This window comes from Perca fluviatilis, chromosome 7 (assembly GCF_010015445.1).
Source record: "Perca fluviatilis chromosome 7, GENO_Pfluv_1.0, whole genome shotgun sequence".
NCBI classification, from domain to species: domain Eukaryota; kingdom Metazoa; phylum Chordata; class Actinopteri; order Perciformes; family Percidae; genus Perca; species Perca fluviatilis.
The window spans coordinates 35133741-35147872 of NC_053118.1; the positions used below are offsets into that span (position 1 = coordinate 35133741).

Below are 14132 nucleotides of genomic sequence, written 5' to 3' on the forward strand. Positions count from 1 at the left end.
CTGCTCACTCCACAGAACCAGTTGTGACATGCCATAGTTAAAGGGATAGTTCAGATGTTTTGAAGTGTGGTTGTTTGTGCTAATTCTCCACAGTAAGTGTGTTAGCTACAGCATTGATGGCGGTCGGCACGCCCCCGGTCGGTTTGGAGAAGCAGGCAGCATTTTAGGGACCTTTATGAAGGAGAACTGAAGCCGTTATCTCTGCTCTCTTCAAAGCCACCAGACTCCTTTTTACAAAAAATGGCATTATACCTCGCAGAACACTGCCTTGATCTCACAAACTAAAGCCCCGACACACCAACCCGACGGCTGACCATTGGCAGAAAAGCCAGTCGGACTGATCGGTCGGCTCCCCGAGGTCCAAACAGTGCCTCAGAACACACCGAAGCGACGCCGACTTGAGCGTGTAATACGTCTCCATAACAGCAGGCGGCGCTAATCTGTATTGTCGCCCAAAAAAAAGCTGATTGGACGAACCAGGTGTTTCTACACACCTCTCAGTAAGTCTAAATTGTTATCATCTTCAGGTCAGTCAGTGATCGAAAATCAGGAGCCACATTTACTGGTTAACTGCCAAATATCCAAAACAGGTCTGATAACTGTTCCAGAGTATCTGCTTGATGCTGTTCTGGTTTCCATAAAGACGGTAGATGGTATTAAATGAGTAAATGTGTTTTTCCCCCTGCAGGCGTCTCTCCTCTCAGGGCTGCTTGTGTTCTTGCTCTGTGTCGTCTCTTCTCTCTGCCAGGATGAATATTCTGGATACCACTCAGGTCAGAGCTGCCACACACTGCTGTGATTTTTCATTAACATTTATAAATATTTTTTCTCCTTTTTAAAAAAAAAAAAAAAAAAAAAAAAAAACAAAAAAATATTTTTAAAAAAAAAAAAAAAATTAAAAAAAAAAAATTTTAAAATAAAAAATTTTACAGTTATACAAAAAAAAAAAATGCTTATTTAAAACATCCATCATAATCTACCAGAATTTACAGGTTCATTTGAACTTTTCTTACTGAGTCTGATTGGCAGCCAAAATTTAAAAAAAAAAAGTATTTTTGCTGCTGAATTCTTTGTATTTGAACTTTTTTTTTTTTAAATACCATATTGGCCACACATAAGTGATTCTTGCATTGCATTTATTTTGTTATTCTCTACTTTCCACTCACACATCATTGTACATTTTGCAAGTTTTAATTTCCACATTATAGTTATAAAAGTAATATTTATGAAACTTTTTTGTCATAAATAGAGGGCTCGTCCGGGATTTGAACCCGGGACCTCTCGCACCCAAAGCGAGAATCATACCCCTAGACCAACGAGCCACTTCCACTCAAACCCTTACAGTAAAATCAGGTCTGACTTATGTTTCACGTGTCTGTCCAGGTGAGGAACACACCTATGAAGGCTCCATGGTCGACCGCTTCGACAACTCAGCCTCTCCTCAACCAGGTGAGTACAGGGACCCCAAAGTCAGCTACACATGAGGTAGAGGTAGAAAAAATCAAATATCACGATATTTTTGACCAAATACCTCAATATCGATATTGCGGCGATATTGTAGGGTTGACATTTGATGCTTACAAAAAAATATTTTCACAATGAGATTTTTGATAAATAATCATCATTAATGTGTATATAATAATTAGAGAACAGTCTGGTAAGTTCAACAAATTAAATCACTTTTACTGTAGTTGCACAAATACAAATTACGATATGTTTAGGAACACTTTCACATGTCACAGATCATTTGTAGATGTGTTGGCTACATCTAATGATTCTTGGGAATAGTATCGATATTTTGACAGATAGATTGGATATAGATTTTGGGATATCGTTTATTGATATGACAAAAGTGTTGTCTGTCCCTGGTTTTAAAGGCTACATATTTAAAACTAGGGACAGGTAACACTTGTGTCATTTCACGATATTACGATATCCAAAATCTAAGACGATATCCAGTCTCATATTACGATATGGATATAATATCGATATATTGCCCAGCCCTACCGCGAGGTACGGCGCAGAGCAGAGAGGCAAAGCGCAGTGCAGGTAAACATCACCATTGCTTCTGTAATTGGTTGTGCCTGGAAAGTACAGCTGCACAAGGCTTTACTTTTTATACTTACCTGACGGAGAATGACTGAACAATCAATCAATAAATAAAAATATAAATACATACAGTAATAAATAAATGATTAAATACATACATAAAAGAACTCTGTCAAACACTAACAGGATGTACTACTATATAGGTTTGACCAGTGTCCATAACACAGAATTGTTAATTGCCTTCAGTTTTCATTCAAGTGTGAGTTTTGTATGTTTTTGAGATTTTTCTTCCCAAAGTAAGGGCTCGTCCGGGATTTGAACCCGGGACCTCTCGCACCCGAAGCGAGAATCATACCCCTAGACCAACGAGCCACTCACTTATCACATTGCCAATAGAATTGGGTCTGATTTACATTTATTTTGGAACCATCTGTTATTGTGTTCTGTATTTCTGTTTGTTAATCAGGTCCTAACCCCTACAGATTTAGTCATTTATTGAACCTTTTGCCATTCTTCTGTCGTCCATACTTGCGAATTGGTCCAAACAAAAAGCACACATAACCGTTAGACCGGTAGACTTCCAAACTAAAAACGGACCACTAACTGTAAAACAAAATGCACCATTAAGTCCCGGAGCTAAGTCTAAAATGTCTCCTCTGTGCCATCAGAGTATCCACCTGAGCCGACTCACAGCTACGACGAGGACCAACGGCCCGAGGAGGAGGACTACGACCCGTACGGCGCTGAACCCACACAGGTCACCATGATGACCGAGGACGCCTTCCCCTACGCCACCACTGCCGAGTCCCACTACGCCAAAGAAGACACAGAGACCATGCAGGTATGACCGCTGAGGGCTGGAGGTCTTGACATTTCATAGCCAAAAAACTATTTGATTAATCCAGAAAATAATCAACAATAAAAAAAATGGTTAGTTGCAGCCCTAATATTACCTAGTCGATTCCCTCCTATTCCGGGACTGACCCGTTGCTGCCGGAAATTTAAATTTCATTTACATTTTTTCGGGATTTCCTTTTACCTTCCGCTTCCTTTGTGTTGCCGTTCTAACCTCCGGTGGATTTGTGAGGACTATGGTTAACTGCTCCTCAGATCTCTGCAGGGTAAATCCAGACAGCTAGCTAGACTATCTGTCCAATCTGAGTTTTCTGTTGCACGACTAAAACTACTTTTGAACGTACACATGTTCCACCAAAACAAGTTCCTTCCCGAGGCTATTTAGCAGACGCAATGTGGCTCCGTGCGGTGCTTAGCGCCGTCCATGACGTTTGTGATTGGTCTAAAGGAATGCCAATAAACCAGAGCACATTTCTCTCCCATCCCGGAATGCTGTGTGGACTAGCCAGACCCTCCTCCGCAGCGCTGTGGAGGAAGGTCTGGCAAAGCGAGACTAAAGATTGCCAAAATCAAAAAAGCAGACAGTCCACAGTGTGTATGTTCACGCTCCCCGTGGTGTGATATTGTCGTGTTTCAGGTCCCATATAAGTATCGTCCAGCGAGACCAGACACCGACTCCTCCTCGGAGGAGGAGTCCGGGGGCGACGCAGCGCTTGGGGAGGAGGGGCCGACGGAGTGCGACTGTGAACCCGGACAGCCTGGATTCGCTGGCTTCGCAGGACCAAAGGTACCGACTCATTTCATCCCATCATCGCCTCTTTATTCACAGCACACACTGCTGTTTTTCCTGCTCCATCCTGCTCATCTCATGCACCAAATTTCTTTTGCCCATTAGGCGCTGCATTCATCCAGTTCTTCTGTTATCTTAAATTTGCCTAATGGAAGCTTTCATCTGATAATGTCACTACTGACCATCAAAAATAGTCTTATTACATATAGACTGATTTTTACCCTTGGTGAGCACAACAGGTCATTGAGATCATCCAATCAACTTATTTTAGAAGTCTCGAGGTACAAACTGTGGGGGGGATTGCGCTTTTACAGTTGCTCCCCAATATGTTTCTATCTGAGAATCTCTGGTGTAACTTTCAGTTTAAAGTGCATTCAATTGCATGTTTATCTGCATGTACACACACACGGAATCAAGCAATAAATGCATGCGTTTGCTATCTTTTACTCAATCTTGTATCCGTTATTCTTTTTCTATTTCCTGTCAGGGATCCAGAGGTCTGCAGGGTAAAACTGGTGAGCCAGGAGTTCAGGGCAGAGAGGTGAGAGTCTAAAACATCATCACTGCATGTTTTTTAATCATCAGGAAACCTTAAATAACGTGTCCAGCTGCTGCTGCTGCGGATACTGTGATTTTCATTTGTGATTATTGTTTTTTAGGGTTATAAAGGAACCAAAGGGGTTCGGGGAAAAGGAGGAGACACGGGACCAGTGGTAAGTAAATCGTGTTACAGCAACGGTGATACTTACTACCACTACTACTACTACTACTACTAGGGGTGTCACGATTCTCCAAATCCTCGATTCGATTACATTTTCGATTCTAAGGTCACGGTTCGATTCGATTCTTATATATATATATATATATATATATATATATATATATATATATATATATATATATATTTTAAAGCACAGGTTGCTATGCCATTTTTAGACTAGACTTTTATGCAATATAATATCTGACCTTTGTTCGCAATGTATCACACTACATTGTCAAATTTAAAACATTTATTAACAACATAATGTAACAATAACTTATATCTATAACCTGCAATCTAGTTTCTCTTTTGTAACTGCAGTCTTCTTCACAGAAGATGACATTCAAGTTCACAACAAAACAAACAATAAAACAGCCATGTCCATAGTCTTCTCGGAACAATTAAGTGTCCTTAACAAACTATTTCCGAACAGTTGAACATATACCACACAGATAACTACTTTTTATATGGTACACGCACATAGCAGAGCTAGCAAACTCTGACTTTTTTGTCGACAACGCGAACGTTGTCAACATAACTCCAAATGAGAATGGAAATCCAAAATACTTCCACACCGGCGACTTCAGTGAAAGAGGAGGGGGTTCAAGTTCTGTCCATGGGTCTCCAGCATCTGCTGTTGCCATGGTATCTTTTGACTGGCTGTAGCTACGTTAGAGGAGGTTGACTCGCAGCACTTCAACAACGTTTTTGTTGCTTTTTTCGAATATTTTTTAAAAACGTTTTTGTGTTTTTTTTTTCAACGTTTTGCTCACTTTTTCAGATGTTTCTGTCGCTTTTTCTGACATTTAAGGCGTTTTTTTCAACACCTCATAGTTCTAATATAAAAAAAAATGTGAAAACATAAGGACAACATAAGGGTTAACCCTCGTATCGTCTTCCAGTCGACCATGCACTTGTTGTCCTCCGGTTTGGTTGGCCTGTTCATAAAGCATAAAGTAGCCTACAAATTATCACCCAATTCTGGATTACAGCTTCTTAGCCAACGTCATAATTTATTACCACTAGTTTTACACTTCTTTTTGGAATTGATGTTCAATAAACCTCATTTACTTGAAATGATGCCTCATTTATTTTTTTTAATAAGCTGAAATTATGAATTATCTTATCTAACAATTAAGATCAGTGGGACATATGTTTATGGGTTATCACAGATCTTCACCCGGGTATACATTAAGTAGTGATCATCAATTAGCGCATGGAACCATCCACGTTATTTTTGGGAAATTTGGTTAAAAGAAACCCCTATTTCAGATATTGAATCTTTAAAAACGGGTCAAATTTGACCAGAGGACAACATGTTGTTTAACAGCATCAACAACAACTGGTAAAGCCCCCAAATCACCAGCAGCCTCCTTTCCTGCGTCACTGCTCCACCTGAGAGCTGCAGGAGCCACCATGACGGCAGCTTGTGGCTCCTAATAGGCAGGTGGAGGAGCCAAAAAAAAACAAACTCTGGGTGATTTCCAACCGACAACTATTGGATCAACCCTTACAGTCAATCAGCACTGCTCCCAGTAGATCACACGGACAAAACACAAACACACCAGGACTGATAAACCGTACGATAAAAAAAATTAGACTGTGCAAAACTGTAAATACATTTTGCTATTTATTCTCATTACTTACACTACCGGTCAAAGGTTTGGGGTCACCTAGAAATTTCCATTCCACTCCATTATAGACAGAATACCAGCTGAGATCAGTTGCATTGTTTTTCTAACCGGGGCAGCAGTTTTCAGATTACATTATGTGCTTATATAATTGCAAAAGGGTTCTCCAATGTTTTCTCAGTTAGCCTTTTAAAATGATATCAGATTAGTAAACAGAATGGGCCTTTGTAACATTGGATGAATGGTTGCTGATAATGGGCAATGTAGATATTGCATTAAAGATCAGCCACCCACTCAGATCAGCTGGTATTCTGTCTATAATGGAGTGGAATGGAAACCAAAGTGGTTCGGGGAAAAGGAGGAGACACGGGACCAGTGGTAAGTAAATCGTGTTACAGCAACGGTGATACTTACTACCACTACTACTACTACTACTACTAGGGGTGTCACGATTCTCCAAATCCTCGATTCGATTACATTTTCGATTCTAAGGTCACGGTTCGATTCGATTCTTATATATATATATATTTTAAAGCACAGGTTGCTATGCCATTTTTAGACTAGACTTTTATGCAATATAATATCTGACCTTTGTTCGCAATGTACCACACTACATTGTCAAATTTAAAACATTTATTAACAACATAATGTAACAATAACTTATATCTATAACCTGCAATCTAGTTTCTCTTTTGTAACTGCAGTCTTCTTCACAGAAGATGACATTCAAGTTCACAACAAAACAAACAATAAAACAGCCATGTCCATAGTCTTCTCGGAACAATTAAGTGTCCTTAACAAACTATTTCCGAACAGTTGAACATATACCACACAGATAACTACTTTTTTCGGGGGTTTTTTTCGCTTGGCAAGCCGACCGGCAGCATCAACGATTCCATTTTTTAATACGAAGTTCGAGATTGTGACTTAATTTTGGTCGATTTCGAATTAAAATTGAAATCGTGACACCCTTAACTACTGTGCATGCTGATCGATACTGCACTAACATTGACATCAACAAAGTAAAAGTAAAATTGGATGAAAATGAAAATGGAACTAAAGCTGCAGAGACACTTAGAAAGGACTAAAGCCAAACAAGGAAATACAAGTTTTAGTTTTAGTTTTGTAGTTTATTTTTAAGTAAGTTTATTAAAAGTAAAAGTAAAAGGAGAAAAAAAGAAAAATCCCCAATTTACTCTTCATACTCCGTGAGACGCCACAACAAAACTTTGATTCAAAGAAGTAAAAACAAGTACAGTAAATAGATAGTGAAATAAAAATACATGTGAAAAGTTTTTAGTTTCCATGTATTTTCTGCTGATACGTTTTGTCTTCTTCTACAGATTTTAACTGAATATTTGGAATAATATGAACTGCTCCAGACTTTAAATGAGTTTAGGATGTATTAGGCCTGCACAATATATGTTTTTTTTAATCGTCATTGCGATGTCAACTTACACGGTAAACATCACGAAAGGTATTTCACTCTTGAGATTTGTTTAAGTTAGTTGAAAGAGAGTATCTGTAGAAAACAGCACTTTAAAATGTAACTTTTATTCTTTTTTTATTGCAGTTTGACTTCAGTTCAATGTTTAATTCAAAATCATTGAAAGTAAAAGCTTTATTTTTTATTTCAACAAGCAATCTGTTTGTATTTTAGCGGTGTGCTGAAAGCAGCAGAAAGGCAGAACAGAGTACACTTTAATATCTGTTTATTTATGTTGTTATCGCGATATTCAACAACGTTATCCCATATTTTCCTCTAATCCTGCAGATCTATTGAAAATGTATTAGTGAATATACATACATACCAAAAGCAAGAACTCTCCTTGTCTCTCTTGAGTGACAAAAAATAACAAAGCACTTCATATTTTGTGTTCCTGTTTGTTGATTTGTTTTGACCCTTGGCCTCTCCTTTTACAGGGCGACGCCGGACCTGAGGGAGATGACGGAGCTTCTGGTTTCTCTGGAGCCATGGTGAGTTCAAAACCAGTTCACTGAGCATCTTACAGAGGAGGTCTGATGAGTCTCACAGGGTTTGGAAAGTTTTAAAGCTATAGTGCGTAGTTTCTGTCGCCCCCATGAGGAATTCTAAGTAATGACGACAAAACTGTTGGCTTATTCCCATGATACAAGCCTTCCGTGAACACCCACCACCCCCACCCTTCTCCACCCAGCTGCTAGTAGCCAAGGAGGACACGGAGGATTAAAAAAAACATGATGGACTCTTCAGAAGAGGTCATTATCTTCACTCGAAGATCTTCTGAACATAGTCACACTGAGAAATCCAGAGAGAGTTGTGTGGAGCTGATGGTCTTAATTAGCTTTGTAGCAACTCATTTGGTAATGAGTTGAATGTAACGGATGTTCATTAATATCAAAAAGTTACGCACTAAAGCTTTAAACAGAACATGCAAGAAAGATGTTGTGTTGTAAAAAATAATCCTTTTACTGTAATGTTGAGCTTGATAGATTCTGGATGACATTAACTTGTCAGGACTCAAAATACAAGATAATAAGTAAACATGTTCTCAGAGAATTACTTGTAGAATCTTTTGTCGTCAACAGGGAGAACCCGGACTTATAGGAGACCCAGGCGAGCATGGAGAGTTTGGTCTGAAGGTAAACGCACACACGCACACACACACACACACACACACACACACACACACACACACACACACACACACACACACACACACACAAACTTACACTCCTTTTAGACTGATGCACTGGCCAGGGATGCACCTTTTAATATGAAAGACCGAAATATGTTAACCTTTCCAATAAAGTTACTTTAAAATTATGAAAGGGTTTCCATAAACTTCTGGTTCACTCAGCCATAAATTCTTTTCTGTATCAAACCTCTCTTATATATCCCAAAATATATTGTTTTAATTATTTTTATGTAACAAAAAATGTTTTTGCTGTCCTCATAACCTTTTAGCCATAGGAAGAATTAAGGTCTTGGTAACTGAATTAGTAAAAACATATTTTTTATTAGTGAAAATTTTGAAAAAAAAAAAAAAATTAACAACGCAAATGTCCCCCCACCCCAAAATCACAGTTTCTAACAGTTTATCACAGTTTATGTATGATATGAGCAGTTTACCAGCATTATGAACAGATGTTTTAATAAAATGTGATGTCTTGCTGTCGGCAGGGTGACGCCGGGATGGAGGGACCCCGCGGAGGAGTCGGAGGTCCGGGTGAGACTGTAAGGAAACACCTCCTCAACCTCCCTGTGGTGGAAACATTCATCATATCTGAACTGAACAACTTTGTTGTGAAAAAACATCAGTGTCATTTTTCCTATTTTCTCTCTTATCGATGAATACAAAAAAATGTGGTTGTTGCAGCAGCACAATGACATAAATAAATACAGATCAAAAGAAAACGTAAAAGAAAGAAATAATAAGAGCAAGGGCGTAACTTTGGGTTCAATGTTGAGATCTCCACCTATCTAGCGACAATATTTGTTTAAAAATTAGGGGGTACAAATTATAACCAGAGTGTCTGGGTCGTCCCCCAGAAAACTTTAAGCATCATACCGTTTTTTTTTTTTTTGCAACAATTTGTGCCTTTTTCTGCATGCAAATGTCTTAATTCATGTAAATATCATTATTATTAATGAATTAATCTGCTGTATTTTTACCAAACTTTCTGCAGTTTCAAAACGTCACACGTGTTTCGGGATGTTTTTTTTTTCTTTAGGAAATATTCACATTTTAACAACAAATGTTTGCCTGCCACAGCATTTAAACTCTTTGACTTCATTTCCCCCCGTCCAGTCTTGATAAGTCCCCCACCCCCCTACCCCAAAAATTACGCCTATGAATAAGAGGTATATACGTAAAACTCAAGAATAAGAATAGAAGTTAAAATAGAAACTATACTAGAGCAATTAAAGACAAAGTTACAAGGCAACGTAACAGTGGTGGGATAGCAGACTCAGCAACTCTAAAAGGCTTCCACCGTACGGAGACAGTGATATAAAAATGAACATTTTCTTTATTCCTGACATGCAAATATGTCGAGGCAAATGAAGTGAGGCAGGAGTTGTAACCGTCAGTGAGACCTCCGTCCGCCGAGTGATTCAAGATTCAAAACCCTTTATTAGTCCCACGATGGGGAAATTCCCACTGTTGCAGCAGCAACAGATAGGGGGGGGAGTACAAGACACAGATAAACAAACAATAAATAAACATACACTAACAGTCAAAAGTGTGGGGTCACTTAGTAATTTCCATTCCACTCCATTATAGACAGAATACCAGCTGATCTGAGTGGGTGGCTGATCTTTAATGCAATATCTACATTGCCCATTATCAGCAACCATTCATCCAATGTTCCAAAGGCCCATTCTGTTCACTAATCTGATATCATTTTAAAAGGCTAACTGAGAAAACATTGGAGAACCCTTTTGCAATTATATAAGCACATAATGTAATCTGAAAACTGCTGCCCCGGTTAGAAAAACAATGCAACTGATCTCAGCTGGTATTCTGTCTATAATGGAGTGGAATGGAAATTTCTAGGTGACCCCAAACTTTTGACCGGTAGTGTAAGTAATGAGAATAAATAGCAAAATGTATTTACAGTTTTGCACAGTCTAATTTTTTTTATCGTACGGTTTATCAGTCCTGGTGTGTTTGTGTTTTGTCCGTGTGATCTACTGGGAGCAGTGCTGATTGACTGTAAGGGTTGATCCAATAGTTGTCGGTTGGAAATCACCCAGAGTTTGTTTTTTTTTGGCTCCTCCACCTGCCTATTAGGAGCCACAAGCTGCCGTCATGGTGGCTCCTGCAGCTCTCAGGTGGAGCAGTGACGCAGGAAAGGAGGCTGCTGGTGATTTGGGGGCTTTACCAGTTCTTGTTGATGCTGTTAAACAACATGTTGTCCTCTGGTCAAATTTGACCCGTTTTTAAAGATTCAATATCTGAAATAGGGGTTTCTTTTAACCAAATTTCCCAAAAATAACGTGGATGGTTCCATGCGCTAATTGATGATCACTACTTAATGTATACCCGGGTGAAGATCTGTGATAACCCATAAACATATGTCCCACTGATCTTAATTGTTAGATAAGATAATTCATAATTTCAAAAAAATAAATGAGGCATCATTTCAAGTAAATGAGGTTTATTGAACATCAATTCCAAAAAGAAGTGTAAAACTAGTGGTAATGAATTATGTCGTTGGCTAAGAAGCTGTAATCCAGAATTGGGTGATAATTTGTAGGCTACTTTATGCTTTATGAACAGGCAAACCAAACCGGAGGACAACAAGTGCATGGTCGACTGGAAGACGATACGAGGGTTAACCCTTATGTTGTCCTTATGTTTTCACATTTTTTTTTTATATATTAGAACTATGAGGTGTTGAAAAAAACGCCTTAAATGTCAGAAAAAGCGACAGAAACATCTGAAAAAGTGAGCAAAACGTTGAAAAAAAACAACACAAAAACGTTTTTAAAAAATATTCGAAAAAAGCAACAAAAACGTTGAGATAGGGACAACTAAAGTGTTTTTTTCATGGTCGACGGGAAGACAACACAAGGGTTAAACAACATGTCAGTGTTTTCCCTCGGTTTGTGGAAGACTTCAGCGTGATTTAGGCTTCTGCGTAAAATCTACGCCGCGGCTAGGTACGTGGAGACACGGACCTAGCCGGACCCTATGCCGTAGCCTGGCGTGCACCTCTCACAAAATGTAACTGCATGTTGCGGTGCCGCATGTTGCTCGGCTGTGGCTTCTGGTAGTGTTGAATTTCCCCCCCCGACTCATTTCCTGGTTCTCCTTCTCCATAAACAACGTGTAATCAAGGAGAGGGTTAACTTCTCCTGTTACAAAAAACATATATAACACAATAAAGGAAAGGGAAAAGTTCAAAAAGCATAATATGAGCACTTGTACGTCTACGTTTGTGTATTTCCTTTGGTTGTGGATTTTATATAAGCCGTTACAGGTTTCTACCACACAATAAACCATTCACTGATTTATAAACCAACAGAAGTATTTTGCAAATGAATTATGAGTTTTTTTCTCTTTCTTGAAGATCAACCACCAAAGCTTTTGTTTCTGGAGCCCAATTTTTAAACGTTTGCGTACTTTATTTCAAAACAGATATCAAATATCAAATCTGAATGTATAACATTTAAGTAGGCAGGCGTCTGCAGCACCACAAAAACACTACATTTCTAATGTTTTTTTATGCTTTAATATCCTTTTTATTTCACATCAGCTTTTAATATTACAGTATATATTCATTGTTGTTGTTATTAGTTAAATTATGAAGGGAGAAGTCAGTGTTACACACACACACACACACACACACACACACACAGATTATTAATTTTCATTATTATTTATTTGTTCTATTTCAGGGCCCTCGTGGTGACGTTGGGTCTTCAGGACCAAAGGGCGGTAAAGGCATAAAGGTAAAGACACTCTCTCATACACACAATTACACTGGATATACAGTATGTACCTGACATGTTTAAAGTGCTTATATAGAGGTCATTAACATTTATGATTTGTAACATGTTCTTAAAAGAGTGTCTAAAATGTAAATTTAATAAAAGGGGTGCCACGATTTCTATTCTAAATCGAAAATAGATTGAAAAGAGCTTTCAATTTCAATGATGGAAATCAAAAGCAGGATCTGTGATTTCCCCTTTTTTAAATACATTATTTTAATTTGACCATATCCTTCGTGTCGTACTTTCCCAAAAATATGGCGGTCATATCACACTTGATGCCATGGAGCCTATCCTGTTAAAGAAGAATTGTAAAATGTAAATGACGAGTTGTCAGGGCGTAAAACCAATGACCTGTTGATCTTTACGAATCAAAACTCCATTATCTAACAATGGCAAAGCAGTCATTGCTGAAGAACATGTTTGAGACTCCCCTATTTAATATTTTAAGTTTGAAGATTGTTTAGGTAAGACTAAATAAATGTTTTTCTGTCGCCTGCTCTGCTATATAAAGATATAACATCTTTTAGATTGAAAATGGTTTTATTTCTTCTCTGAACCTTTATACATCAAATATGACAGACCAATCTAAAGTAAAGTAAGGGCCGATAAACAGAAACAAATCACTTTATAGTGATACATTTAATTAGTTAACAAGTAACTGTAAACTCCAAATATCTAATTTAATCTTTTATCTGTCAGTGGGGTTACATTTTTAATCTTAATTACTTTTTAAGATTCATCATCATACGTCTCTTTTGTTCATGAAACAGATGTTTTTCCGTTGTTTCTGTGTTTGGTGTTTAGGGGTCTCTCGGTGATGAAGGCAAAGAGGGGGCTCAGGGACGAGACGGACAGAAGGTATGGAAATCAAACATATGCAAAAGCTCCGAGAAGACCTGAAGTACCTGCATATACATGCAATATACAGTATCTGCAGGAAGTGAATCTCCAAAAATGCCAAACTATTGTTTTTAATCCATTACTTTCTTATGTATTCAATTCAATTCAAACAACTTTATTTATCCCTAAAGGGCAATTAAATTTTGCGGTCAACCAGTCACATAAAAAACAGACAAGAGTGAACACCATCGCAATCGTTCAATCCACCAACATGTCAGTAGCAGCAGGTCAACAAATGGCTAACCCAGGCAAGAGCAGCAAGGCGCACACACAGGTTGCAGAAATTAAGCTAAATTAAATAAATATACAACCATAAGCCCACTAAAGTAATAAATACATAAATCATGGCATTATGCTCTCCCAGGATTACAAGCTCTGGATGTTACAGGTTGCTGCCATCAGCAGCATTTAAAGGTCCCATATTGTAAAAAGTCCATGTCTTTTTTTGATTTTGAAGCAGGTTGACATTATGCATAAATACTGTGAAAATATCAAAATGCTCAATCCACAGAGAAATGCACACAGCCCGTATTCAGAAACTGTGCCTTTAAACGAGCCGTCCGGACTTCTGTACGGTTGTGATGTCACAACTATACTACATGTAGGTAGAAAGTGCCGCTACAGTGCCGTAACAGTCAGTCCCCGGCTGCAATGACGGTGCAGAGC

General features: G+C 38.4%; 1 protein-coding gene and 2 non-coding genes across 3 annotated transcripts in view; 1 reads left to right on the top strand and 2 right to left on the bottom strand.

Annotated features, from left to right (window-relative positions):
- zgc:113232 (uncharacterized protein LOC541546 homolog) overlaps positions 1–14132 on the top strand; it is a 39067-nt gene that overhangs the window by 4627 nt on the left and 20308 nt on the right. The window contains exons 2-12 of the mRNA XM_039806533.1: positions 689–773; positions 1384–1449; positions 2718–2890; positions 3542–3691; positions 4182–4235; positions 4354–4407; positions 8009–8062; positions 8654–8707; positions 9249–9302; positions 12471–12524; positions 13371–13424. Of these exons, the coding sequence (XP_039662467.1) occupies positions 689–773; positions 1384–1449; positions 2718–2890; positions 3542–3691; positions 4182–4235; positions 4354–4407; positions 8009–8062; positions 8654–8707; positions 9249–9302; positions 12471–12524; positions 13371–13424 (852 nt within the window). The remainder of the gene's footprint in view (positions 1–688; positions 774–1383; positions 1450–2717; positions 2891–3541; positions 3692–4181; positions 4236–4353; positions 4408–8008; positions 8063–8653; positions 8708–9248; positions 9303–12470; positions 12525–13370; positions 13425–14132) is intronic.
- On the bottom strand, positions 1251–1322 carry trnap-ugg. Its single transcript has one exon. It is a non-coding gene; the product is annotated as a tRNA-Pro (tRNA).
- Positions 2350–2421, bottom strand: trnap-cgg. Its single transcript has one exon. It is a non-coding gene; the product is annotated as a tRNA-Pro (tRNA).